General features: G+C 52.2%; 1 protein-coding gene and 1 non-coding gene across 3 annotated transcripts in view; both read right to left on the bottom strand.

Moving 5' to 3' along the window:
* Positions 1-27,616, bottom strand: part of Mcph1 (microcephalin 1) — a 191,047-nt gene that overhangs the window by 4,235 nt on the left and 159,196 nt on the right. For both annotated transcript variants that reach the window (XM_047549261.1, XM_047549262.1), the window contains one exon: positions 9,351-9,588. In XM_047549261.1, coding sequence (XP_047405217.1) covers positions 9,351-9,588 — 238 coding nt within the window. The remainder of the gene's footprint in view (positions 1-9,350; positions 9,589-27,616) is intronic.
* Positions 25,549-25,621, bottom strand: Trnam-cau (transfer RNA methionine (anticodon CAU)). Its single transcript has one exon. It is a non-coding gene; the product is annotated as a tRNA-Met (tRNA).

Here is a 27,616-nt window from a genome sequence, read left to right as displayed (position 1 = left end):
ACACTGCCTGGATGCTTAGAGCTCAAGGCTGGCTGTCACCTTTAATTCTCCTTCTCTGCAAGGGCAACTGATCTGAAATTCGCACTGAACATATGATAACTTAACCTGCACGGATATGAACTTAGTCCTAACCACCATCATTTACCCACTGAACCTCTGCAAAAGCCGAAAATCACCCCTTCCTGACGTCCATGTAACAAAAGTCACACTTGACCTTGTCCATCAAGGCCCTGGGCCACCTGAGTGGTCCATCTGGAAGCCACCTGCTTCTCCAGCCTTGTGGATCATCCTTGGTACACTCCTTCACTTCAGCACCCAACCTGCTGCTTCTCCTGACCTCGCAATCTCCACACCTGCTCCCTTGGCCCACCTGGCCGGTCCTGCAGACCTGCCCTGGTCCTCTTCTCTCTCACAAGTCTAAGCTCAAAGGCAGCTGTCTGCTGTCACTCACTGTCACTCCCTCCTATTTCCATCACGGCACTGACCTCCATAAGAATGATTTTAAAATATGTTTTCTGCCTTCTCCCCTAGAATATAGGCCCCACAGGGGCAACAACTGTATTTCTCCTGTCCACCGCCACACCTGAGTGTCTAGAACATGGTTGGCACAGAGTGCAAAATAAATGGATACAAGCAACCCGACGCCACGTGGTGTGTTAGCAGACGAGAGCTGGTCCGACGTCCCTCTGGCCCACACTGACTGGAGACCTCGCCCCCAACGCTTCCCTGAGAGTGTCCTGAGAGGATCAGGCACACCATGGACAGGATGGCCTGTCCTAACCCGTCGTTCCAAGCTTACCAACTTTTCCTTACTGTCTGGGAAATGGGGACAAAATGATAGCATTAGAGAGCTTTCCCTGAAATCACTGTTATTTACTATTTTTTCTGTCAGTTTTTGCAGTTACCACTGGCGGAGGAATACTGATTCCGTAAATGGATTTTGAGAAAAGCACAACCATGAGGAATTAGTTACTAGTTTCTTGATTCTCTGGGATGTTTCTATGCAGACGATCGTACCACTTGTAAGTAAGATGCTTCTGCCTTCCTTGACCTTGGTCTTTTCTTCTGATGCTGTCCCCTGACTGGGAACCCCAGGGCACTGGGAGGAGGGGAACGGGCTCCCAGGAGCATCTCCCGCCTGACTGGGCTTGAACCGAGGTTCCCACCGCTGAAGCCTCTGCTGTACTTTTTCTCTTTCCTTTCCTTTTGTTGGCTGTGTTTTCAGTCCCCTTTTAGTTCCCGAGGAGCGTTTTATCATGAGTGGGTCCTGCATATCTTTCATGTTTTCTAACAACACCGAGAAAATTAAGAGATTATAAAAGAAGATTTAACCCTGCATTTGTCCTTATACTCCCAGCTTACAATTGGTCATAAGCTTTTTTACATATATTACTAAATTTGATTTGCTAATATTTTATTTTAGATTTTTATATCTATGTTTACAAATAAGTTTGGGCTCTGACATTAATTTTTTCATACTACTATTCGGTCAAGATCAGGCTAGACTTGCACAATGAGAAGAACAACTGTCTTCTGTGCTTCTCTGCATAATTATAAATCATGTTGAGAACTATCCAGGGCAGGCGTCTGCAATCACGTTTGGAAGGGCAGGCATAGGTGGGCCACGGTACCTCCAAGGGCACACTCTGTGGCATTAAGCACACCCACAACGCGTGCAACCACCACCCCTACCTACGCCCAGACGTGTTCCTCACCCACACGGAATCTCCTTGTCGCTAACGGTGCCCCACTCCCAGGTCTCCCTATGCCTGCATTAGGTCTCTGTGCCCAGGGCTGTCTGTTCTAGGCATCTCCTGTGAGTGGAATCGTACGGTTCTTGTCTTTTGTGTCCGGCTTATCTTGCTTGGCATCATGTCTTCAAGGTTCATCCCTACGGGGCCTGTGTCAGAATCGGCTTCCTTTGAAGACTGAATACTGATATTCCGCGGTTCTTTGTTTATCCCTTCGTCTGTCAACAGACAGCTGGGTTGCTTCCATCTTTTGCCTGTGTGAAGAATGGTGTTGTAACTATGGATGTGCAGATATTCCATGAGACCCTGCTTTCAATTTTGGGGGAATATATGCCCTGAAGTGGAACTGCTGAATCATATGGTAAATCAATTTTTCATTTTCTGATGGATCACCACACTGTTCCATAATTGGTCACAAAATTGTACCTACCTATCAGGAGGACACAGGGTTCCAATTTGCCACATCCGTATCCTTTACACGCTTGTCTTTTTCTAAGCTTTTTTTTGTATAGTAACCACTGTAATGGATGTGAAGTGCTATCTCATTGTGCTCTTGATTTGCATTTCCCTATTCATTAGTGATACTGAGCATTTTTTCATGTGCTTATTAAATATCTGTATATTTTCCTAGAAAATATGCTTATTCAAGTTCTTTCCCATTTTTAATTGGGTTATTTTGTTGCTATGGAGTTGCAAGAAGGGTTATATATTCTGTATACTCACTGCCATTATCTGCAAATATTTTTTCCTCCTCCATAACCTATCTTTTACTCTGTGGTTGCTTGATGCTCAGAAGTCTTTCATTTTCAATGCATCTGTTTTTATTTTGCCTCCTTTCCTGCCCACCGTCCATGCTATGTGAGTAGGCGATGAGGGTCAGTCCTGCAGGTACTCCTGTAGGTACAAATAATACCTGCTCTGCTCCCTGGGCTTCCAGAGGGGAGCTGGGAATCAGGTTGCCACCATATTACATGAGCCTGTCCTGCCATTTTGAAAGTGGCTTTCCTTGAGTGGGAATGTGCCTGGTGGTTGCGATGCGGAGTTCCTGCAAGGCTGGCCCAGACAGCTTCTGTCGCCTTCCTGCAGGGTCTGAGGGGTGCGAGCATGGGGCTCCCTGGTCAGCTGTTTTGCTGATGCTGCTGTGTAGGGGTCTTATTTGATGGGTGGCCAGAGGGCACCATCAATGACTTGTGTACCTTTTTAATGGTGGAAGTCAGACTTTCTGTTCCTTGAATCAATTTTGGTAACTTCCATCTTACCTATTTTTAAATTTATCAGCACCCAAGTGTGCGTCAGACTCCCTTGATTTACAAGCACCCCCTGGTCTGTAGGTACAGTCCCCACTTCACTTTTGGTATCATTCACTGGCCACTTTCTCTTTCCGTGTCGATATTGGGAGCTCTTTCCTCCTCAGCGGCTGTGCTGGGAACTCGGCTTCCCTTGCTGCTGAGCCGCCTTCTCTTTGCTTCTATTCTGCTACCAGCACGGTGTTTCTTTTATCCCACATTCTTTGGGATTTCGTTCCTGCTAGGATTCATTCATTTCAAGCACCAAATTCAAGAAAAATTGGTTAAAAATATTTATGAGATAATTTCATCCAACTCCTTTTCTCTTCTTACAAACTGGGAAGGGTCCGTAACGGTCGCCCCTCGGGTGGGAGCCTGGGTCTCAGTCCTGCTTGGGGAACACTGGTTTCCGTAGTGCAGTGTGAGAAGCAGCATGGTCAGTGGTCTCGCAGCTGAAGAAATCACACTTGCTCAGTCCAGCAGAGTCTTACTTTTCACAAGGACAATGTTGGGCTGGGATGTAGGTGACTGGTCTGGAATTCTGGGTCTTTAGGCAACTCACTGTGTGGCCCTGGCCAAGCTATGCAGATGTGTTGGCTTCCTGGTGCACGAGTGGATTGCTGCAGGTGATTTCATCAGACGCTTTGACCCATGTTGGTCAGCGCAGGCAGCGGTGACAAAGTGCCTCCGACGGGCGCGGGGCATCTGCAGGCTGATGCCCCCAAGGCCTCTCTCCCTGGTTTGCAGAAGTGCCCTGTCCCTGGGGCATCACGTGACCTTCTCTGCATGTGAGCATCCTTTTCTTATTAGAAAGCCACATACTGGATCAGGGCCTCATGCTTATGACCTCATTACACCTTATTTCTCTTTCAAAGTCTTATCCAAAAAACATGGTCACATTCTCTCAAAGTGAAGGGGACACGATCCAGCTCCCACCTGAGCTCATCACCTCGGTCTCCACAATGCTCAACAGTACTGCCTGATAAGCAACAGCTGAAAGCAAGGGGCCTGGGACTTACTCCAAAACCACAGGAAAATCTTTTACAGTCGCAGCCCAAGGCAATGATGAATCAGGTCAATAAGCAAAGACAGCCCTGGACCATCAGCCAGATCCCATCGGGAGGTTAGCTTTGAAGCGGCTTCTAAGTCCATCAACCCTGCAGGCTCTTGGAGCTACAGGACAGTTGCCAAACACTTGAGCACTCTGTCTGAAGCCAGGATCTTGTGCAGAGGGTACTGTGAATATGTATAGCAAGGTAGCCTTTAAAAAGTCACTGTCACAACCCAAATGCTTAGCTCGAGGGTGTAAATGGCCAGTTTGACTTCCAAACCAACAACTGCATTTCCAATGATGGACAAAAAATGTTACCGTGTCAACAACATTTCCAGTTTTGAGTTGAACACAGCTGGCCATTACGCTGAGTTGGTTTTTGGTTCTACTTTGTTTTAAGTGAGGCTCAAGGAATGTGCATTCAGCACACTGGAAAGTGTGTAGGGATGGACTTCTCAGTGTCCAGTTTGCCTGCTTGCTTGCCTTTAATAAGGGCTTTAGCTTTTACACCCTGGATATAATTTGCACCCAGTGGGTTGGGTTCTGTAGGTGTAAATTTTAAAAAGGGACCCAACAGCCTAGGAAATTCAGATACCCATCAAGGACCATTAGCTGACCAATGTATGCAATTAAGAAGAGAGCAGGCAATCATCTCCTGAGCCTACGCTTCCCAAAGCTAGTACTAAGATAGTGGCTGGTAGTTAATTAAAACAGTATTACTAATCATATATAAACATATATATATATATATATATATATATATACATACATATATATATACACAGGCTTTGCACATATATAACATATATACAAACACAAAAGGTCTTACACATACATATACACATACACACACACACATATAACTAACATACACATATAGGCTTTGTGTATAGGTATGTGTATATATATAGAATTTTAAAACTCTATGAACATTACATATTAAAATCATACAATTCTACATTTTAGTTTTCATTCATTTCTATCTTTGTAGATTTCATTTGCTTTGAATAATTCAGAGCAAAAATAATTCTTCATACTGAAATTGTACCTTGAAATGCTGCAGCTGGGCTTCTGGGCTGGGCTCGGTGGCGAGGGTAAACCAGGCAGCATCGGGAAGGAACGGCAGCCACGGGGCAGACCTGCCCCCGCCCTGCTGCCTGCCTCAGTGCCACTGTCCCCAGTGTAGCAGGCGGCCCTGCCTCTCTACTAGTTCCTTACGTGTGGTGGAAACGGGGACTGAGAGGATCTCCGACGACACTCGCATACCCGCTGAACCTGGAGCCCAAGTCTGTGGCCTCTGGAGTGCCATGGCCACTGGGCTTGTGCTGGTCCCCCATCAGGGGAGACAGCGAATGGTCCAGGCCCTGCGCCGTCAGGGATTCTCTTCTGAAAGACGCTGACGATGCTCTTCCTAAGGAACGCATGTCAAGGGCGGACCGTGCTTGGCAACACTGCTGAGGACATGGCACTGTGTTCCCACCACAGCACAGAGGTGTGCCTGACCTCTCCAGCACGGCCCAGACGATAAGAGGGCGCCGGAGCCTGGAAACACGCCTCGGGAGAAGGGCCATACCGGCCTCCCGTGGTGACAACGAGCGGGACCAAGTCATGAATAGAAATGACCACGGCACCGCGTCGCAGACCCACGCGGGCTCAGAGCGCCACCAGGCTTGCTTTCTCACTAGCTGAGCTCCTGCGGACCCCAGGGTCTTCCTGCTCTGTATGTCAATCGGAGCTGTATTTCCCAGGAGTGTGGGGAAATCCGATAATTGAGAATGCTTTCAAGTACAGAATGTTACTGTACCAGGTAAAGGTGGCATTTTAGTTGTTTTTACCGGGAATCTGATTTTTTTTTTTTCCTGTTTATTTTTATACATATTCAAGTGCCCATAAGTGTGCTCTCTCAAAAATCCCCACTTCTTCTTCTGGTGGAATGATTCACCGAGAATCTTGGCCCGAGCGTGGAGCTGTTTCAGGGAAAACAGGCTCTGGGGACTGAGCAGGGCACATGGTGCTGACCCTAGAAGCAGCCTGGCTGGGAGGCAGCGTGGCATGGAGGACATCCTCCAGGAGCCAGTGTGGACCTTGGCCAAGCCCACGTGGTGACGAGGTCCTCTTGCTCCTTGCTCCTTGCTCCATGCAGCAACCTGCTGGGCCGAGAGGCTGCTGAGGGGTCACCCCAGGCCCGAGGCTAGAGGAAATCTCACAACAATCACAGAACAATGCATGTTGGGCTGCTGCTTCTGCACTACAGACAGTCCAGGGAGGAAGGGCCTATGGGACAGTCACGATGCTGGCCTGCCTGAGGCTCTGGGGAAAGACTGCTCTCTGGCACCCACTTTTCTCCCTGGCAAACAAAGAGAAAGTCTCCCAGGACTCAAACAGAAACCACAGATAACAGGAACAAATACAAAGCTACTAAAACAACAAAAACCCCTGGAGTTTCCAGTTTGGATGGCAGCCTCTAAATCTGAAAGCGGATACAATAAGCTAATTTAAGACTCCTAAATTACTCTTAGTTTATCCAAACTACTCTTAAGGCTCCCCAGGGTTGGGTGTGGTGGCGCACGCCTGTAATCCCAGCGGCTCGGGAGGCTGAGGCAGGAGGTTCAAAGCCAGCCTCAGCAACTTAGAGAGGCCCTAAGCAACTCAGTGAGACCCTGTCTCCAAATAAAATACAAAAAAGGGCTGGGGATATTGCTCAGTGGTTGAGTACCCCTGAGTTCAATCCCTGGTACAAGGAGGGGAAAAAAAAAAGGACTCCCAAGGAACCACCTCTTCTGGCAGCTGATATTCCAGTTGGAATAAATTTAATTCATAAATTTTGAGTATTGCCTTTCATAATTCACCACCAAATGACCATTTTATATCAAATTGATACTTTAAGACAATGTGTTATATTCCCAATTCTAATCTTACCATATTTTGAGAATAAATAGAAGTATTTATAGTAATGGAAGTTAACAAAAGGGAAGGTCTTCAAAGGACACAGGTCACTGTCAGAGGCTCAGGAGCGACCACTCTGGTGATGGACACTGTCCTGTGGTCTCCTCTGACCACCAAGAGCAGTCTGGGGGCAGAGCTGGGCTGGAAGAGGAGATGCAGTGCTCAGGCCGCAGGGTCCTGTAGGTCTGCACATGGGCGCACAGACAAAAACCATCTACCACATGAACTGGGCTGGAGCTACTGGACTGTTTGTTCAGAAAGAGAAAATGTGGGCTAATAAATATTTGAAAAGACATGGTCCAAGCTGAAGGACCCAGAGTGGTCAGGGTGCCTGCCAGTCAGGGGCACCCCTCACATGAGCAGGACTGTAGCACACACAATACCCGGATGCTGCCAAGGGCACAGGCAGAAGGTGTGATCAGTGACAGGTCAGAAACAGGACGTCAGTCATGAGAGAGGAAAGCAGCAAGAACGGGGTGCACACACCCAGCCCCACACTGCTAAGGTTTCAAAGGGACGTGGGCGAAGTAAAGCCTGGTTCGGTCCTGCATTCATCTCTTAAAAGCCCACCAGCAAGAGAACTGGCTTGCAAAACAACCCGAGGGAGTGCGCAGCAGCTGCACAGAGTGTGACTACACAGAGTGCACAGCAACAGGAAGGGCTGCCACGGTTGCCCAGCCTGGAAGTAATAAGAGCGCAGACCAGACGGGGCCTCCGCACAGGACACAATTCCCGAACCCCGGAGAGGTCCGCTCTTGGTGCAGACTGTGATGTCAATCATGTGCACAGTTGCGTGAGCTCAGAGAACGTGTTTCTAAGCACAAACTGGTCTGTGGTTGTGTCATTTTGATATGGACACTATTCTAAAAATCAAAACAAGAACCTTTCTCTCAGAACATAGCATGTTTGAAGGTTATATTCTTAGCATTTAGAGAAGAGTAAACAGCCTCTTGGCTTTTGGACTGCAGCTAAAAGCATTAGATGTTTTTTTCTTTTTGAAGAAAGTTTTCAGGCAAAAGATAAAGCACTCTATATCAGAGAGTGAAAAATTACTTTTGATTGCCATATTTTAGGGAGCAATCAAGGACAGCCATCAATCATTTAAAAGATATTCCCAAAGTGCACGCAGCCCCATACAAATGGAGCTTGGACAGACGTGGAATCTGCTCACTCATCTCTTCAGGATGACGTCCCTCAGAGGGTGAGAAAAACCAGGAGTCCGGGGTTCAGAGACAAGGGGGGGGCACCTACAAGGGGCAGTGCAAAGAAACGGGGGCGAGGGAGGCAGGCGGCAGGAGGGGAGGAAGCCAGGTAAGGACCTCAGCTAAAGGAGCTGACGCTGAGCAGTTCACGCAGGGCTCAGAATCCCGTGTTGAGGTCCCGACCCCACATCCCTCCGAACGTGAGCTGGAGTCGGGAGGGTGAAGTGAGGTCGTGACCTGAAGTGAGGTCATTAGGGCGGGCTCTGACCCAGTCCCACGGCAGCCTTCACATGAGGAGGAAATGCGGACCTGCAGGGACGCCACGGCCTTGGGCAGAGGGAAGGCCCCGAGAGGACAGAGCAGGACAGAGGCCTGGGCAAGCAGCCTGCTGACACCCCTCAGGGCCTCCAGCCTCCAGGGCTAGGGAGAGTGACCCTCTGTGGCGTGGCTGCCCCGTCCGTGCACTCCGTGTGGCCCAACACACCAAGGTTCATCACGAGCCCATGAGGAGGCGGTGAAGCCATCCCAGGGAGGGCCGGCAATTGTCCCGCCGTGTGCCGCCCACTGTGGGACGTGAGAGCAGCACCCAGGCCGTGCTGCCCATCCTCCCTGCCCGCTCCTCCCAGCAGCCCCACAGCCTCTCGGAGGTGGCCTGACGGGCGAGGCCAGCACGTCACCAAAATGTGGGACAGCCTCCCACGGTCAGGGTGTCTGGCTGGCCACCTTTTCCTCCCCAGGACCTCACACAAGTCTGGGCTGAGCCAATGGCAGCCCCGCACACGGTCACGCCACACGCCTGTGGGCAGCTCTGTGTGGCTGGGTGGACCAGGCTCTCCACCAGCTGGAAGAGACAGGAGCCAAGTCCAGGGGACTTCTTTCCCTTGGGAACTCTCCCTCGGTGACAGGAAGGAGCAGGGTGCGCTGGACGGTCGCATGGCCGTCAGGGCAGCTGTGAGGAGCTGTGAGCGATGCAAGGGTCTCACCCCCTTGAAGACCCCTTACCGCTGCAACCACAGGGCAGTGGCTCTGCAGGGAACTCGAGGTCCAGGGATCCTCAGGAGCCCGCCCCCCCCTGCAGAAGCTCCGCGGAACCTGCCCTTTTCTGCACTCCTACCTAAGACCCATTTTTCCGACAGGTACTTGGTTGCTGGTTTCTTCTTCCCGGCGTAGGGCCCGATGACGATGCTGGCCTGGCGAGGGACCGTGCTGACCTGGCCTCCACACAGGAGGACCAGCTCGCACAGCTTGGCCCTGGGGGGGCTGCTGGCTGGCGTGATGAACATCATGGGCTGATCGGCAAAGAGGGTTCCCCGGTACTGCCCGGCAGACAAGTGGCGCTCCAGACGACACACCTGTGGGGAGACAGGGAGTGTCAGAAGGCCGGGGGCCGGCTCGCGGCGTGGGGCCGGCTGACTGGAAGCACACTTTCTTTTCCAGGAGAAGAGCAGACTTGGCGTGAGCACGCCCATTCACGGACAAATTCTGAATGCTGAGGACCCAAGAAAATAAGGGCATTAATGACATGAGACTGATGTCTTCCAAAGTGGCCATACATAAAACTCCCAAGAAAACAAATCTGTAGACAAAAACATTGTCTCTGAACTGTTAACAGATTCCAAAACAAAATATTGAAAAGTGACAAGTGTTCAGCAGATTGAAGAGAATCACATCTATAAACTAAGTTCTGTTCCAGTCACTCGGGTGTCTTGTGCACAGGAAGGGACCCTAATGCCCTACAAAGGCCCATCACACCTCAACGGCCTCGTTCAGTTCCAGGTGCTCCAGGGCTCCTGGCAAATGACTGACAGGACCCGAGAAAAGCTATATATCAGCACCACAGTTGAGATGGGTTAGGGAGGGTGAGGCCAGACGCAAGCAGAAAGCTGGCCGCCAGTCCCAGACCCAGCAGGTGGGTAGAGAAGCCTCCGGAGAGGCGTAGGGAGTCCTGAAAGCACCTGAAGAGAGTCACAACAACAGGAAGCACCTGAGGAGCAGGTGTGAGAATGTGCTCCCTCCCGCTCTGATGAAGTTGTGGTCATCTGCATGACCCACGGGAAACAGGTACTTGACCAAGGACAAACTGATAAAGACTTCTTTTTAAGAGCAAACAGCAAGAGGTGGGAACTGCTGTTTGCTTTGAGTCCTTTAACCTGTGCAGATAGTATCTGAGACCAACAGTTGGAAGGAACTAGGGGTCTGGATAGGAGGTATGTAGGAAGGTTGGATAGGGTCCTTCTCAGGAGTGCAGGTCGGGGTGGGGGCTGTGTGCAGGTTTCTGGTCAGGGACAGGAGAGGCCTCCGAGGTCAGAGCTCGTTCCTCAGTCTACTCTGGCAAGACAGGAGGGCGTGAACTGGTCTTGCCCCCGGTCTTCACACCTGCATGGTTTTCAGCAGAGGAGGACTCTGCTATGAAAGGCCGACTCCTGCATTAGTGGGATCCACTCAACACCCTTCAACGTGGCCATGGGGTCTCTTTTCTCGTTCCTGCTTTGACTTTTACAACACACTACTGGGCATCTGACAGCTTTACCCTGACTGGTCAAAGACAGCAGGGTCCTCATAATGCAAGCGATTCTATTTGTCCCGTACCCCTGGAGGCAGCGAGAGGAAAGCTTGCTAGTTTAGCCCTGCTGATGGAGACACTGAGCTGAAACGGGCCAGGAGACCTGGGTTGACCCTCGTGGGAGTCAGTCTGGGAAATAAACTCCGGGACCCCACCACACAGGGTCTCGTGAGCCACTGGATCCTGTGCACGGATTGCACAGCGGCCCAGGAAAGAGCACCTTGGACATAACCACACATTCAAATCATTAACGGTAGAGAAGGTTGATGACTGAAACAACGCAGAAGGGCAACGTAAATGGTGACTTTTCCTACCTTGCCTGCTACATGAAGTCACTCCTGTCTGGTCTCTGTTAATGGCAGGCCACGCATGAACATTCTGGGTGCCAGCCTCTTCCGGCATGTGTGGTCCCGACAGCCCCTCCCAGCCCCGGAGATGATCGAATCGGTCAGTAGCAAGGTGACCCTTTTCTTGACATGATGCAGTCCTGGCCCTTGTGGCCTAAGTAGATGGGACTTGGGGGACTGTCCTCACCACTATAAATCACTGCATAAGCAGAAACACCTTTTTCTTGCTGGACACTGTGGAACCATGTGGAACGACAAGGCCTCAGACACGCTGAAGCAGGCGAGGGGGAAGAGGGCAAGGCGGGTCCTGGACTGACCCAGCTGGGGATCACCCTTCCTTGGGCCTTTTATGTCAGCAAACAGCTGGCGCTTCTTCACGTCACTCCTTTGTTGAGCTTTGTTTCCCGAAGACCAAGGGGTACCATTTTCACAGCCCAGCCCTTCCTGTGGGTAGCCACAGTGAAGAGCTCGCCGGGTTTATCAGAAGTCTGTGAAAGGGCTGCACAGTGCGCCAGAGGTGGGTCAGGCCTCCATCTCGTTACCTGCACGAGCGGTGGGCGACCTGCTTTTGCCCAGTAAGAGGGAAGGAGGTCCTGAGCGTTCAGAGGGACTCAGGTAGCTGACGATGTGCGATCTTCCCTCTGTTGCACTTACTCAGCACTCAGCCTGCCAGGCAGGCATGAGGTGCTGGGCGAGAAATGACCCGCACAGGTCCCTAACTCCACGTAACAGAGCTCAACAAATGACCCTTCTTTCATTTACTTACTACCGTTCACCTTGAACTCAAAGGAGGCAAAGTCTATAGCAATCTGGTTTCTCATTATGTTAGTTTTTTTCTTTTTTTGGCACTGGGAATTGAACCCAGGGGTGCTTTGTCACTGACTCACATCACCAATCTTTTGATTTTGAGACAGTGTCTTGCTAAGTTGCTGAGGTTGGTCTCAAACTTGCCATCCTCCTGCCTTAGTTGCTCGAGTCCCTGGGGCTACAGGTGTGTGCCACCATGTCCAGTGATTCACAATAACTGAGACAGCACATGCACCGACTCTCCATACCTAAGTGAACTATTTCTGGGAAAGCTCAATCAAAGACGAGATTTCTTAAAGTTAAAAGTTAACGTGGGGGTTTGTCCTATCCATCAACGTGCTCCCTGTCCATACCAGAGCTCATTTTTGCCGCGGAAACCATGAGACGCAGCACGTCTGACCCACACAAGCAACAGCACACACGATTCTGCTCGCCGTGAGTTCCAGCGAGGCTCGTTCCGGTAAGTGAAGGCCTAAAAACAGGGCGCCTCCCAGGGCCCCTGAGGACGGACGCCCTGATTAGTCATCTTGGTCCCTGGAACTCTCACGTCACAGTCCTCAGTGACGCTCAAAGTCTCCGAAACTCCCCTGGAGGTCACCCTGCCCTGGGAGCTGCAGATCACAAAGCCGCTTCCCTGGGGCGGGCCATGCTGTGCCTTGAGAATTCTGGCCTGGGTGCGTCCACGCTCCTCTCCCCCAGGCACTCTCCCCCACTGGCACATGGTAGCTGAGATGGTCAGGCCACAGAGTGCACGGGAGGTTGGCAAGGCAGCTGGAGCAGTGCTGGGTGTGCCCAGTGGTGGCTGTGCCACAGGCCTCACCCTGGCAGGGTCACGCTGCTTCCAGGGGACAGCCTCCCAGGCACAGGACTGACATGTCCACCCCCTCTGCCACAGCAGCACACTGCAAGTGGCTCTAAACTCTAATTTCATTCCAAACTCTTTTGCACACACACTCGCACACGCCAGAAGGAGTGTGCTGGCCAGGCACGTGGGCACTGCAGGTCAGAGCTCAGTGAGGGATGCAGGATCGGGGATCCATGGCTGGGTGGCCCGCATGCTGTGTCATTTCTGTTGTCTCCTCAGCCAGGACCTCAGAGATAACCTGGGTCGTCCACGCCGACCTGACTTTCTAGTGAAAGACGGGTAGGGAAAGAGGAAGCAGCGCGGCCCTCACAGACAACACAGGGACGCACGGCTTCTAGATCCGGAACACGAGATGCGTCTTGAGGAAATTGGCTCTTCCCTGGGGCAAGAGACCCACCAGACAAATCTTACTGCCAGACAAAAGCCACCTCGCGCCTGAGGACGAGTGGCCTCTGAGGCCAGCGGCTCTCAGTGCGTGCGGTCGTGAGACAGCTCCCGACAAGGAAAGCGGGGCTCACGGGGCGGGTGCGTGGTGGGGAGGAGCACGGCTCCCCGAAGAGGCACGGTCTTCCCCCAGAACCTGCCTCTCAACAAGTACCCGAAGTCAAGCACCTCCAAAACCAGCACACCGCGGTGGAGGGGGCTCGGGTGAACTGCGGGGATCCGGAAGCGAAGCTGCTGCTCTCTGTGTGGTGACAGCAATCAGCCTTCTTGCCCGTGTCCGCATTCTCTTGCGCAGGAACGGCAGGCGAGCTCTTGGTTTGAACCCCTGCCGTCACTGGGGTCTTCGCTGTGACAGCCCTGCCTTAGTCTTCATCTGAGAGATCTGGTTCGACAGGCCCTTCCAGCCCACCTGTCTGTGCGTCAGCTGTGGCAGACACACTGCCGAGCAAGCTAAGCCCACCAGAACCTGGATTCTAGCTTCACGGAGTCCCAGCTATTTGGCCTCGACCTAGGAATGAACCCCAGGGGCTGAGGGCTCACTCACTCCAGTCGCAGGTGCTGGCCTTCTACCAGAAAATCTGCTTCCCCTCCAGGGGGCCCACCTGGACACCAAGGCCAGGGAGACAAGGTTCCTTTACTGCTGTCACGGAGATCTCCTCGGTGGAGGCTGAAAGTCAGGGAGGCAGCCGGGGCAAGCTGTTGGTCCCATCAGGTCTTCCCTCTTGCTCCTGGTCTTCGAGCGTTTGTTTGAGACTTCACACCAGCAAATTACACAGACACTTTCCTCCGCCTGTTTCCAAACCCTCCCTCTCCTCAGCCTCCTCTGCCAGACACAGCCCCATTTTTTGCAATGCATCGTAGCCGACTCCTTGAATGTACAGCCCGTGCTCATTGCCTCCTGCCTTCTCCCTGTGTCTGTGGACCATTGCTGCCACCTTGCCCAGGAACCTGTGCTGGTAAGACCCTGGGGACCTCACACGCCAAAGGCAGCAGGCGAAGCTCAGTCCTCATCCCACAGGAGCCAAGAGGATGCCACTGGCCTCCCTCCTCCTAGAAGCACTGTCTTTATCCAACACATTCAAGTCCCCTTTAGCATCACGAGTTGCGTCTTTGCAGCTGGTTCCTGCTCTTCCTCCCGGCTTCTAATTCTGACACTGCACAGGATCAGTCCTGGATCTTTTCTCCTCTTACACTCGTCCCTCGGTGATCTCGGTTGGCCTCAGAGCCTCTGTATGCTGATGACTCTCACACCGTATCTCCAGCTCAGAACTCTCTGCAGTCCTGTTTCCAGTGGCCTTCGTGACATCACTTTGGTGTCTTATACACCTTTCCCACCGATTCTGACATCCTTCCCCTCCTCCCCTCAACTTGCTCCACCTGCAGACTCCATCTCAGTTGGGGAATTCCATCCCCCCAGGTGCCCAGCCCATGTGCCTGAGGTCAGCCTCGATGTCCCACTCCCTCACACACCTCCCATCACCCCCGCCAGGAGCCTGGCCAGCTTCACCATCAGAACACAACAGAGCAGCTTGCTCACCGCCACGCACATGAGTCCAGCCTGGGTGAGTTCCACAGCTGGCCTCCTCTAGACTTCTCCCTGCTATAAACTCTTCCTGAATGGTGAGAATTTTAAAATAGAAAGTCAGATAATGCCATTTCACTATTCAAAATGCTGGCACCTCATTTCATTCAGAGTAACGGCTGAAGCCCCTGTAATGGGCATCAGGGCGGCAGCCCCTCGGAACCTCCGGCCTGCCTGTGCCTCCTTGCTCACTCTGTGCACCCCAGGCCCTGGCTCCTGTTCACAGGACACACAGCTCTGCCCTGGGCTTTGCACCCTAGGCACTGGCTCCTGTTCACAGGACACACAGCTCTGCCCTGGGCTTCGGCGCTGACCCGGTTTGCCTGGGACTTTCCTCCTTCACACTCACGTGGCTGTCCCACCTCCTCCACGTCTTTGCTCGCTGTCACTGCATCAGCAAGGCCAGGCCTGGGCAGCCTCCCGAGAACGCCCACAGCGGACCACCGCTGTCCCCTCTGAGAAGGCCCACAGCTGTCCCCTCACCTGGCTCCTTTTCTCTCATGGTAAGTTTCGTCCCCTCAACATAACAGACCATCTGCTGTTTGCATTCCTTCTGTATCTCCTGCTGGAGGCGGAGGGTGGGATCTTTGATCCGGGGTCTGCCTCCGCACAGAACGGCGTCTGTCACGTAGAAGGTGCTCAGCTGAACTTGCTGAGTTGATAAGTGCATTGAGTGACAACAGACCAACAGACTGTTGTGCCTGGGAGACCTGGGATCCTACTGAGTCTGACTCCAGGAAAGCTTCCACTCTGATTTGGAAAGCAAAACTTCCTCCTCTGGGAGAAAATCAGGGCAACAGCGAAAGAGAGAAGGGAACCAAAGAAGGCAGAGGCCAGCGGGGCTGGGAGCCTGGGAGACAGCCCCAGGGAGCCTTACGCCAACCTGAAGGAGGCTTTGGAAATGCAAAGCTCCCAGAGGAGGCAGAGCAAGGCATGGAGCAGAGGTGACGTGTGGAGGCAGGGGCCAGCTGAAGCAGAAGCCCCGGCAGGAGGGGCCCGCGGACAGGCTGGCACAGGCTGCAGGGAGACTCTTGGGTGGACCCTCAACTGGTGCTGGATCCAGGAAGACTAAATGGAGACTGTGGAGGGTGAGAGGATGCATGGAAAAGAGTAGTCGAGTGTCGGATGAGCATGGGAGAAATCAGATGCAACATTGGTTGAGTTCAACCAGTTCCAACCTGAGGGGTTCAAAGGCTGGGATTTCCCTGGACCCACTCTGCCGCCATTCTCTCCCTCACCTTCTGGATCTGACATGTCAGATCTTGTGGATTTCGTCCCCTGAATACCCCTGAAAGCCTCCCTGGATCTTCTGCTGCACCGTCACAGCCTAGCCACAACTCAATAACTTCTTATGCCATGGAAGCAGCTTACAGGCAGGGGCCTGGTGTCCACTCTGGGGTCCCCATCTCTCACATATTTTCTTCTTATAAATAGAGGTGTTAAATGCATATGGTGGACTGCATAAAGTACATGATCTCAAGCTAGGACTTACCGAGACCCATACTTCCAGAACTGCAGATGGTTGCTACATGTGCTCCACAGTCAATTCATCCCCCTCCAGGACCACCTCTCTTCTGAGCACTATCACCACGGAGCAGTCTTGTCTATTGTGGAGTTGCAGAACAATGGAAGCACACAGCAGGTCATTTTCATGTCCATGTGATGGCTAATTTTGTTTTGCCCGACGGTGCAAAGGATGCCGGTAGGTGGTGACACATTAGTGCATCTGTGAGGGTGCTTCTGGAAGAGTGGCATTTGTATCAGCAGTCGGAGCAAAGATCCCTCACTGACGTGGAGGTGTGCCACCCAGCTCACCGGGGGCCTGGACAGAACTGAAAGGCAGAGACGGGCACGTTCCCGCTCGTCTGCTGAGCCGGGGCATCCTACCCATCTTCTCCTGCCCTTGGACGTCAGAGCTCCAGGCTCTTGGCCTCTGGACTCTGGGGCTTGAACCAGTAGGATTACTGTGCCCACCTCAGGGCTCTGGACTCAGACGCAACCAGGTCACTGGCTCCTGGTCTCCAGCTTGTAGATGGCAGATGAGGGCCTTAGTCTCCCGGCAGGAGCTCATGCCTCACAATCCGCCTCCGCTTTTCCTTTCCGTGTGCTCTATGGCTTCTGTGTCCCTGGACAGCCCCAACACAACCTGGCTTCCTTTGCTCAATGCAGTGTCTGCACACATACACTCTCCAAGACTCCCAACAGCTTGCCCCGACTGGGAACAAAAAGTAAAACGCCTCGGTGGTCTCAAGACCCCGCACGACCCACCCCTCTTGTGCCTGCAGGCCTCATCCTCACTGCCTCCTGGGGTGACCCCACCAGGCCCCAGCCTCCACACTCACCCTCTCCCTTTGCCTGGACTTGGGTCAGCTCCTCCTCAGGCTGACTGGCTCATTACCTGGATTTCAGGTCACCTGTCACCTCTTCAGGGATGCCCTCCTGGCTCCCTGCATAAACCAACCCTGTATCGTGCCTTTTATTTGATAAACACTGAGCACTCACTGGGTGCTGGCCGCAGTCCAAAGTGTTTTATGAATATTTACTTTGACCTTGTAACAATTCTCCGGGGTTGGCACTGAAGATAGCGGAATACGCCATGTGGAAACAAAACTACCTCGAGTTGCAGGCCCTTAAAAGAAAGCAGAAGCCGCTGGCACCCGACTCTCGCCTTCTTCATGAGAGGAGGGAGGACTCCCCTGTGAGAGACGCGCCCCGGACCAGGAGAGTGGAAGAGCTCTCCAACCTGGAACCACCGCGCGGGGAGCTCTACACAGAAGACCTTTGAGAGGCGATTCTGACGGTCCCTAGCCTCCCCACCTGATTTACTTCCCCACGATTCCTTTGTTCAGCCTAACACAGAGGCATGCGGGTTTCGCTACTTCTTTTGGTCTTCGTTTCCTTGTGCGGGCTCCTGTGTCATGGGAAGTTACACTTAATGTGTGTGCTTTTCTCCTGTGCCTCTCAGAGGGCAGAGGTCACCGGCCTCACCTGCAGTCCTGTCACCACCCCCTTCTCCCTAAGGACAATGAAGGTGTGCAGAGGAAGTGACTTCCTACGGCCACAAAGCCAGAGGGTGAGGACCAGGGCTAGGAGCAGACTGCCCACCCCTGAGCCCTGTGGCACTGGCCCCGCTCCCCAGTAAGGCCAGGCGCAGTTCTGGCCCAGAGCAGGTGCCCACACAGCGCAGGATGAAAGGAGTGTGAGCTGTTAGTTAAAGGGGATGCACTCCAGGCACTGCGTGCACAAAATGAGGGGAGAAAGAGAGAGAGAGTCGGCTACTTGGAAGCTGAATCTATAAAACTAGCCAAGAGATGTCAGCATTCTGTAATTCAGTTCTATGTCACATACGCAGAACTCTGCCACACGTCTGAGGCGTCTAACTTCCCCCATCTACCTTATGCCCTGTCATGGTTTGGATGTGGTGTCCCCAGAAGCTCACATGTGAGGCAGTGCAAGAAGGTTCGCGGGAGAAGTGATTGGGTTGTCAGAGCCTTCACCCAAGCAGTGAATTAATCCCCTGATGCGATTAACTGGGTGGTAACTGTAGGCAGGCAGTGTGGCTGCAGGAGATGGGTCCCTGGGGTGTGCCCTTGGGGTATATATTTTGTTCCTGGAAAGTAGAGTCTCCTTTTCTCTCTGTTTCTTGGTGGCTATGTTCTGAGTTGCTTCCTGTCCCCACACTCTTCCACCATGATGTCCTGCCTCACCTCAGAACCTAAGGAATGGAGTTGGCTATCTGTGGATCGAGACCTCTGAAGCTGTGAGTGCCAAATAAAATTCTCCTCCTTAAATTTGTTCTTGTCAGATCTTTTAGGCACAGCAGTGGAATGCTTACTAAAACCCAATGCCTTCTGAATCCCAGGGAATGACACCAGTGGCTAGCAAGCCATGCAAGCCAGAATCCCAGGCGTGCTGCCCCTGGGGTCTAGAGGTAGAGAGGAAACATCCCCCTGCTCAGTTTGGCTCCTGTTCCTTCTTCCTCTCACCTACTCGGGGACTAGGTTATCTTGAAACTGCAGAAGCACCTTGGATTTCTCCTTCTCCAGCTAATGTCCCATTTACCAGACTGCAATGACTGCTGAGTCACCTCCTCTGCATTCTTCCAGTCTGAGAGGCTGGATGACGTGGTGGGACCAGGGCAGGCGTGGGCTCTGGGAAGAGCCTGGGCTTGAGTCTCAGCTGTTACCTGCTGCCTGTGTGGCCTTGGGTAAGTCCTCGACCCTCTTCATTCTCCAGTTTCACTGTGTAATCGCACTGGAGAGATGGGTACTAGGCCATGCACAGGGCCCGGCTCCCAGGAGGTCCCTAAGTAAACACGAGCATCGCGTCACGGCCTTGTGCTTTCTCCCTGCACTGTGCTGGTCTCACCGTCTCAGGTCCCAGAGAGTAGGGGCCCGGGGAGTCTGGCTCGCATCACCTGATAGCCAGTGGTCCCATTCGCTGAGATTAGGATGTCAGCACAGTGTAGTTGTTAAAAGTAACAATCACACAGTAAACAATGGTTGTTCACATTTACTGAGTATTTGCATCCTATGTGTTTGCTGGATTCATTCTCGCCACTTTCCATGTTCTGTGCGATTGCTACAAAATCCTGGGAGGCAGGGCCTATCATGATGCACCTGTTACCAGCTACTGAGACTGAAGGGCAGAGTGGCCGGGCTGCTGGCCTTCCTGGCACGTGGCAGGACAGGCAATCAAACCAGACGTGTCTCACTGTACACCGAGTGACCATGCCCGGGAAGGATGAGCCGCCTCTGAATGTGAGGGTAAGACAGTCTTAGAGCCATCAGATCCTTGAGGGTAGAACAGTCTTAGAGCCATCGGATCCTTGAGGGTAAGACAGTCTTAGAGCCATCGGATCCTTGAGGGTAAGACAGTTTTAGAGCCATCGGATCCTTGAGGGTAAGACAGTCTTATAGCCATCAGATCCTTGAGGGTAAGACAGTCTTAGAGCCATCGGATCCTTGAGGGTCAGACAGTCTTATAGCCATCAGATCCTTGAGGGTAAGACAGTCTTAGAGCCATCAGATCCTTGAGGGTAAGACAGTCTTATAGCCATCGGATCCTTGAGGGTCAGACAGTCTTATAGCCATCAGATCCTTGAGGGTAAGACAGTCTTATAGCCATCAGATCCTTGAGGGTATGACAGTCTTAGAGCCATCGATTCCTTGATGGGGGCAGCTGCCTAGGATTTGGGACTCTACATTCTTGCAACTATTTGAAGATATTCAGGTCTTTTATTCTATAACAGTAACCAAAAGTCTTTTGCTTTCAAACAGTCTGAATTAATTGAATTCCCACAGTTCAATGTCAAGCTTGATCTCCTTGCTAACGTGGGACACTGTGTGCATATGGTGCCCGGGGTCTTCCATGCCCTGGTTGTGAGACCTTGTGCTCTGTGACCTGTTAGATCTTAGCTTCCTCAGCGACAGCAGACAATGACCTCCCAGAGCTGCCGTGGGGATCAGCTTTCATCCTGCTCCATATGTCACCAGGTGCCTAACTGCTAAATTCCAGAAGGTGCTTAGTAAACTATGGGCCACTCCATAGCCAGAGAGCCGGGCGAGGAAATGGACCTGGCACTGCAGAGGAGCCAAGGCTGACCGACTGCCTCTAAGCCTATTCGTAAGAAAGACTATGGTACTGCTGGGAGTTACGGGTGTGTGCACATAAAGATAGGGACACGCATCCTTAAAGAATTCTTAGACAACGCCTGGCGTGATAGGCTGGTAAAGGAGAACGCAGAGTCCAGAGCCTCGACACCACCCGCCCCGTCTCACAAGTTTACTTCTCGGGTCTGAGCTCTGAGGATGGTGGGGAGCGGCCTCTGCCTCCATCCCAGCCCCACACATCTGCGTCTGTTTAAGACATCTGGACGCTCGGAGCATTCAACAGGCTGACAGCAGGGAGACGAAAGCTCGTCAACGCCAGGAGACTCCGAAGGCCAGTAAAAATGGCGCAAATGATTTAGAGAATCCTTATGTTCTTGGCAGGAGAGGCCTCAGGCAAAAACGTGTGCAGTCAAGCACGGGAGCATGGTTGATAAAACCCCTTTAACACTACAATGCTTTATAATGATTCAGAAACCAAAATGGAAAGAAATTCCAAAGAACTTATGGAGAAAGAAAAATGGTGTGAGGGTAGGGGAAGGGTGCAGCCCCACAGGGTGGGCCGGCTGGCGGAGCGTGGGGACGGCTAAGCACAGTGTGCGAGGCTGTGGTGGGGCAGAAAGGCCTGTCAGCTGGGAAGCTGGGTGCCGCCCACGGACCCAGGAATCGCGTCCAGATTTTCATTTTAAGCACAAAGCAAAACAGTGCACCAGGAGTCTGCTGGCTGGGCTTTTCCAAGAGTCATGTATAAATGGAACTTTCTGTTCTCCAGGACGGATGATGGTTAGGCAAAGGCGCAGGCTTTCTTCCTTACGTTCACTGAGTGCTACCCAACAGACTTTGGGACGCGCTCTGTGCCAAACTCGGATTTTTTTAAAGCGTCATTTGCGTTTTAAAGGCTCCATAAGTGATGGGAACATAATCGTCTTGGGAATCCACAAATAACTTTTAAAACATCATAAATCTGGGTTTCAAGCCTCGTAGTTTTCAATAACTGCAAGAAGTATGTCAAAACTTGAACCTGGTGTGTCCTCGGTCTGCGGGTGGGCTGGGTGGGCTGCGTGGGCCTTCACACATTTAGCCACAATGATGTCGACCCTTCCGCAGCGCTTGGCTCTGAAGGCTTGATCGCTTTTAATTCTCGTTTTTTCCAAAACAGAGATAAAATACATATGGAAATCAGTCCTTGGTTATCTTGGAATCTCTTATTTGATCCTTTAGAAACTGATAGATCGCCAGAGATCTATAAACCTATGTCAATCCTAGAGCGAGTCCACAGCATAATTCAGAGCTGGGTGTTCTGAGCAGACATCTGGAAGAGCCACCCCCTGACAGGCCGGGGTCTACCTCCTCATTCCTCCGAGGAGCAGCTCTTACTCCAGGGGCACGTTAACATCACCCAGGAAGCTGTGCTGTTCAAATGCTGCAGGGCCTTGTTCTCACCAACGACGCCAGACCCCAGGTGAGGACCCTGGGGAGCCACGTCCCCACATGCTGCCACCAGCTCATGGAGCAAGGCCAGCCACACGGGGCCTGTCGGGCACCCCAGTCTCAGCCTGTTGGCTTGTCTCCTGCAGCTCACGGGGCTGTGAGGACCCAGGGAGCCAAGTCCAAGTGCCCAGTGAAGTAACGAGTCATACCAAGACCAACAAGATGACTAGCAGGAATCTGGACTTGCTGTCTCATAAACGTCCTTATTTTTGCCAGATCATTTCTCAAACTGCCGCGTACGATAATCAAGTATTATCAAAAGCACATTTTGCTTCATGGCCCTGCCTTTGACTGTGATGCAGAGTTACATCAGGCAGAACAGCGACTCTGGATTTGAGGGAACAGCGATGGCTTCAGGGCTGGAGACTAAGCCCAGGCTGGGTCTCTCCTTGAAGCCTGTGTAACCTGCTTTCCGCGTAGTAGCTGTAACCGGCTTCTGTTTACTAATTTGAAACCAAGGTTAGCCTTATGAATAAGTGGTGTCCAGGCAATTTACTGATGGCAAGGAAGGTACTTCTACCCCCAATCCCCCTCCCACGTCTCCCTGTCAGGGCCTTTAACCTTATTCATATCTTAAAATGGAAGTGCCCTGGGGTGGGAGGGCACTGGCCACTCGCGCAGATGTGGAGCCACATGGGGTCCTTTCTAGCAATGGGTATGTTTTAAATTCGGCTCTGCTGAAGCATCAAGTATGAGCAGCAAAATGCACCCGTTTACAAGGTGCATGTGATGATTTTGACACACTGAGGTAACACGACCACCCCACTGGCCCAAGGAGCTCCCAGTGTCCGGGGTCCCTCCGCATCCAGTTACCACCTCACCCCACGGCTACTGCAGTTGCAGAGAAAACCTCAGGCAAATGAGCTGGCCCTCCGAAAGCTCTGCAGTGAACAGGGGCGTGAGAACAAGCGCACTCCTACCTGCCCCAGGACCTCACAGAAATGGCCGGACTCCAGGGCAGCCGGGAGGTGGGCAGCAGCCACTGTGCTTTTTAATTTGCTCGTTTTCTTTAGATTTTAGAATGGATCTGTTCCTGGGAAAACCTGGAGAATTCAGGCTGCAGACTTGCGCTTTGGGAGAAGAGGAGCGAGTGACGTCACAGCCCTCAGGGGAAGGCTGCCTGGGTTTACAGCTTACTGGCTGTGTGTCACAGCACGCTTATGTACACGTGTGCACGTGAACAACACAGACACGCGGACACAGTATACACACATGCACACAGATACATCTTCATTTCATTTAACAAATACACTTAACATTATTTTTTTCTATTTCAAGACCGTTCTTATTTAGGCCAGGCCTTATTTAGTTTATTGCATCTCTTAAAATAGTCCAAACGGAATAACATCTGAAAACACAAAACAAATATGCTTCAGAGCGTGGCGAGAGGTCAGACCCGGGAGTAGAGTTTAAAGGAGCCAAACATGCAGAGCCTGGCCAAGAGGTGACTAAGAGGGAAGGAGATAAGATCTGTCTACAAATACCTGGAGGCGTAAACAACAAGCAAAAGGGACACACCAGACAGCCAGCAACAAAGGCTGACCAGGAATTCTCCAGCCTGGGGAAAGGAAACGCTCCGAGGTCGGCAGGTCAGGTCGCGGGGCTGGGGGCACAGCCGCAGCCCTCCCCTCACTGCTCCCTCCTATCCTTTCTTCCCCATCTGCTTTTCATGGCCGAGCTGTGGCTCAGGAGTTGCTGGACACCTCTGGGTGCAGCTCCACCTCATCAGGACTCAGTCCCACCTCCTTCGTTTCAGGGCCTCATCGCTGCCTGGAAATTCTCACCAGACGTGGACAACATGCCTCTCTTGCTCCACACCTTGCTAGCTCAGGGGCGAGGACCACGGTTCGCTCTCTACCATTTGGCCCCAACACCCCTCCATCCTGAGCACCCTCCAGAGTTTTCTGCCCAAGGACACTGATTGTCCTAAATTTTAAACCCAGTTGGCATCTTTCCAATCTTATGGAGTGTCTTCAGTGTGCAATACAGGGTTTTAAGAAAAAAAACTTAAAAAGTGAACCCTGCTTTTGGGAAGCTCATAAGCTAGCAGAAGAGACACACAGAAGTAATTAATTAAACCACAGTACATTGACCATCCTTTTTGTGCTCTAGTATTTATACTTGTGATGTAAAAGCATTACTATGAGATCATAAAAGGGTGGAATTTTTTTGGAATTTCTGAGGAATGCTTGTCCTTTACATAACTAGGAAAGCGTGTGTGTATGGTGTGTGTGTGTGTGTGTGTGTGTGTGTGTGTGTGTAAGGTAGTGGGTGGGCGCTGCACGTGTGCTGTGACTGTCAGGTATGTGTATGATGTGTGCGGGTATTAAATGCCTGTGCTGGTCTGTATACATGTGAGTGTGTACACGTGCTACATTTGTAATGTGCACGTGTGGCATGTATGTATGTGTCTTGGTGGCCTCGGTGGCCTGGCAGGAGGGAGACTAACAGCTGGTTCCTGTGTGGGCGGCTGGCACTGGGTGGGAGGGGCGGGAGCTGAGAGCAGGTTTGGGGAAGGGTCTTAAATGCGGTGCTTTGGAGTCTGCCCTTGAACCTGCGCACAAAGGGAAGTCCCTAGAGATTCAGAGGCAGAAATCTCTTCTCCAAAGGCACAGGTGCGAAGTTCACAGACAGCAGTGTCGGGATGCGGGAGGAAGCAGCAGCTGCCGGGCGCCCAGCACTGTGGTGAGGTGCTGGGCGTGTGCTGGCTGGGCCGGCTCACAGGACACTCTCCTTGCTGGGGGTTCCTGTCCTTAATGTCTACCTTGCTTACCCCGCCGTGCTGTGGGCCTCCTCACCTGCCTCTGTGAGGGCACAGTTAGCATCTATGAACCGCTCACGAGACTCGGGCCCAGCGGAGGCGTCTGTGCCGTGGCCTTCCATGCTGTCCGATCAGACCGCCTCTGCAGGTAGCTGCACCTGTGCAGAGAGCCGGGGGCGTCTGTCTGGAGGCAGACCTCCCGCCAGTAGCCTGCCGTGGCATTCTGTGAATCACTTTATGATCTATGGCATCCTTTATCCAAACAATGCTTTAAGACCCCCAGAGACCCTTTCTTTCACAGTAATGTTATTTTGTTTAGTGTTATTTAATCAGTGAACAAAAACCTTACTAAGAGAAGCCTTTCTGTATGGAGGTCGTGTTCTTACCTCTCCACGTTTACAGCTCTGGCTAGTGTGGGAAAAGATATGGCAGGGCAGGCTGCACCTGTCTCTGGTGGGGGCAAGCTGGACATGTGGCCAGTGTGAGGCCCACCGCCCAGACCCCAGGGCAGGCCGCTGACCGACTCCGGGAGCAGGGCCAGCACTCCAACAACACGGGGGGTCAGGCAGAAATGGACCGAGAGACGCTGACTCTTACACATCACAATGAAGAGCTGCAGCTCCCAAGAGGAAAGCTAGCTAGCCCTGAGGTTGCTGAGCGGAAGGGCAGTGGACAGGCCCCCGTCAGGGCAAGTTAGGAGCCTCGACCCTCCATCTCCAACCCTCCCCGGACCCCTCACGAAGCTCCACTTGACCTGTTGGCACAGCATCGAACTCGGAGCCCTGACAGGGTGGCTGTGGTTTTGCATATTTTGTATTGTGAATCTTTTTCTTTTTCTTTTTTTGGTGGTACTGGGGATTGAACTCAGGACCTCATGCATATGAGGCAAGCACTCTACCAACTGAGCTATATCCCCAGCCCTGGTTTTGCATATTTTAAAGCAGCATCGTGGCCTAACTTTTTCGAGAAGGACTGTAAATTCTAACCTAAAGATTTCCGTGTGAACCAACTCAGCTGCAGACACTTCTCAATTCTCTGTGAACCAACTAGCTCCCGCAGTTAAGTTACTCTGCTGACCACTTACTGGCCGGCAGAAGGTACAGAAATAAAAGCACAACCTCTTCATCTTTATTAACCTCCAATCACCCCCCTGACCCCGGTCACTCGTGGGGGCAGTGTCTCGTTCCACTCGCTTTCCCTCGCTCTGTGCGCAGGTAACGGGGAGAATGCATCTGTGTTCAAGGGCACTTCCTGCTTGTTTTATTTGTTTAATCTTGAGTGGATTTTTTTCAAAAGCACACAATCTCTAATTGGATCTCTGTGTAATTTCCTACCTCCACCTGACCCCCACTCCTTTAGAAAATAACAGAATGAAGATAAAAAGTACATCAAGGGAAAACTACCAGAGCCTACTTCCAACAACAGATGACTCAGCGAGCACCTGAGAATTTGTTCTACTTGTGTGTTCTGAGGTTCTGAACTTCCTGCTTCAATAAAATACCAAACAAGTTGTGTTTCCTTCACAAATAAGCTATTACATCAAGCCCTGTTCCTATAATTTCAGGTTTTTTGTCTCCATTCCAACATTTTCTTTGGCAAATGTAAAAACATTCTAATTAAAGTGGGAGGAAAACAGGCATCATTCATCACAGCCAGAATAACGCACAAAAGCAGAGCCTGGGCAGGTCGTGCGCTCGCTGGGCCCTGCTGTCTGCAGCGGCGGGGGACTGGCGTCACACGGTCCCTGACTAATTCCTAGGTGATGGCTTAAAGAGCCTGAGTCACTTGAAACAGAATTCCAAAGGTATCAATAATTCCTGTCACACGCTTAGCATTCTCAGAAGCATGTCCTTCCGTCCGCGCGGAGGAAGGCGCTCCTTTTAGGTAATCACGTAAGGACATCAAGGTTTCTTTTTAAGGGACTGGGATGAGGAAGAGGCTTCCTATTTACACGGCTGCGGAAGTGGAGCTGAAAGGGCGTCCACATTCGCGGTCCTCCGTGCATTTTCACTTTTATCAGGACTTTTCAAAGCCTGGGACGTGTTTGCTCAAAGAAGTAACATAGGAATAGAGTTAATGCTTCATGGTTTCACTGATCAGAAGTCGCTAGGACCCTCTGCTTCCCTCCCCCCCGGTCAAGCAGGGTCGTGTGTGTGCACGTGCACTTTTGGTATCAAGTGCAAGTGAGAGCAAAGCTCCCTGTGTTAACTTAGAGATCACAGCGGGAAACGCGCTGACCCAGCTGCCGTGCGGCCGCCATCAGGAATGCCACCCTCCGGTGAGCGCCTCTTTCCAGCTCCGCCTGCGGCCCCTTCCAGGCTGGGTCAGCTCTCCGGTTAGTCGCACCGGGCAGAGCTACAGAGCGTGCTCTGCCCGGCCTTCCCGGGTGACCAGCGGCTGCAGCAGAGATGCGCCTCGCCCACACGCGTGTGCGTGTCCGCTTTCACTCGAGCGGCAGAGATGGGGCTGTGGAGGACAGCAGTCACTCTCGTCATCACAGAGGGAAGGCCGCCACGCCGAGGACAGTGTATGCCAGAGGCCACACGCCCTGCCACCACTGGCCACTCCTTATGCCGCCAGCCTGGACGGCGCTGGGCCCATGAGCACCGAAACTGCTCTCTCCTGGGTGTCTGAGGCCGAGGACTGAGCCCGGCTCCTTCACAGGCTCTTTGGTCTCAAGTTCCAGGGACTCAGCTCTGCCCACTCCCTCTGACCCTCCCTTCCCTGCACAGATTCTGTGGGACTCTGAAATGCTTCCCAGACTAGTTTCCTAGCCTGGCTCCCCAGGTCGCGCTCACAACCCTCCAGCTTTCCAAGGTGCACGCTGGGTGATTACTGGGGCTAGTGACTGCCTTTGTGCCAGGGCTGCCCCCTTTCTCCTTCCCATCCCCTCTGTGCATGGGAACGTCCT

The sequence above is a fragment of the Sciurus carolinensis genome, chromosome 4 (genome assembly GCF_902686445.1).
Source record: "Sciurus carolinensis chromosome 4, mSciCar1.2, whole genome shotgun sequence".
Classification (NCBI taxonomy): domain Eukaryota; kingdom Metazoa; phylum Chordata; class Mammalia; order Rodentia; family Sciuridae; genus Sciurus; species Sciurus carolinensis.
This window is presented reverse-complemented; position numbering and strand designations above follow the sequence as displayed.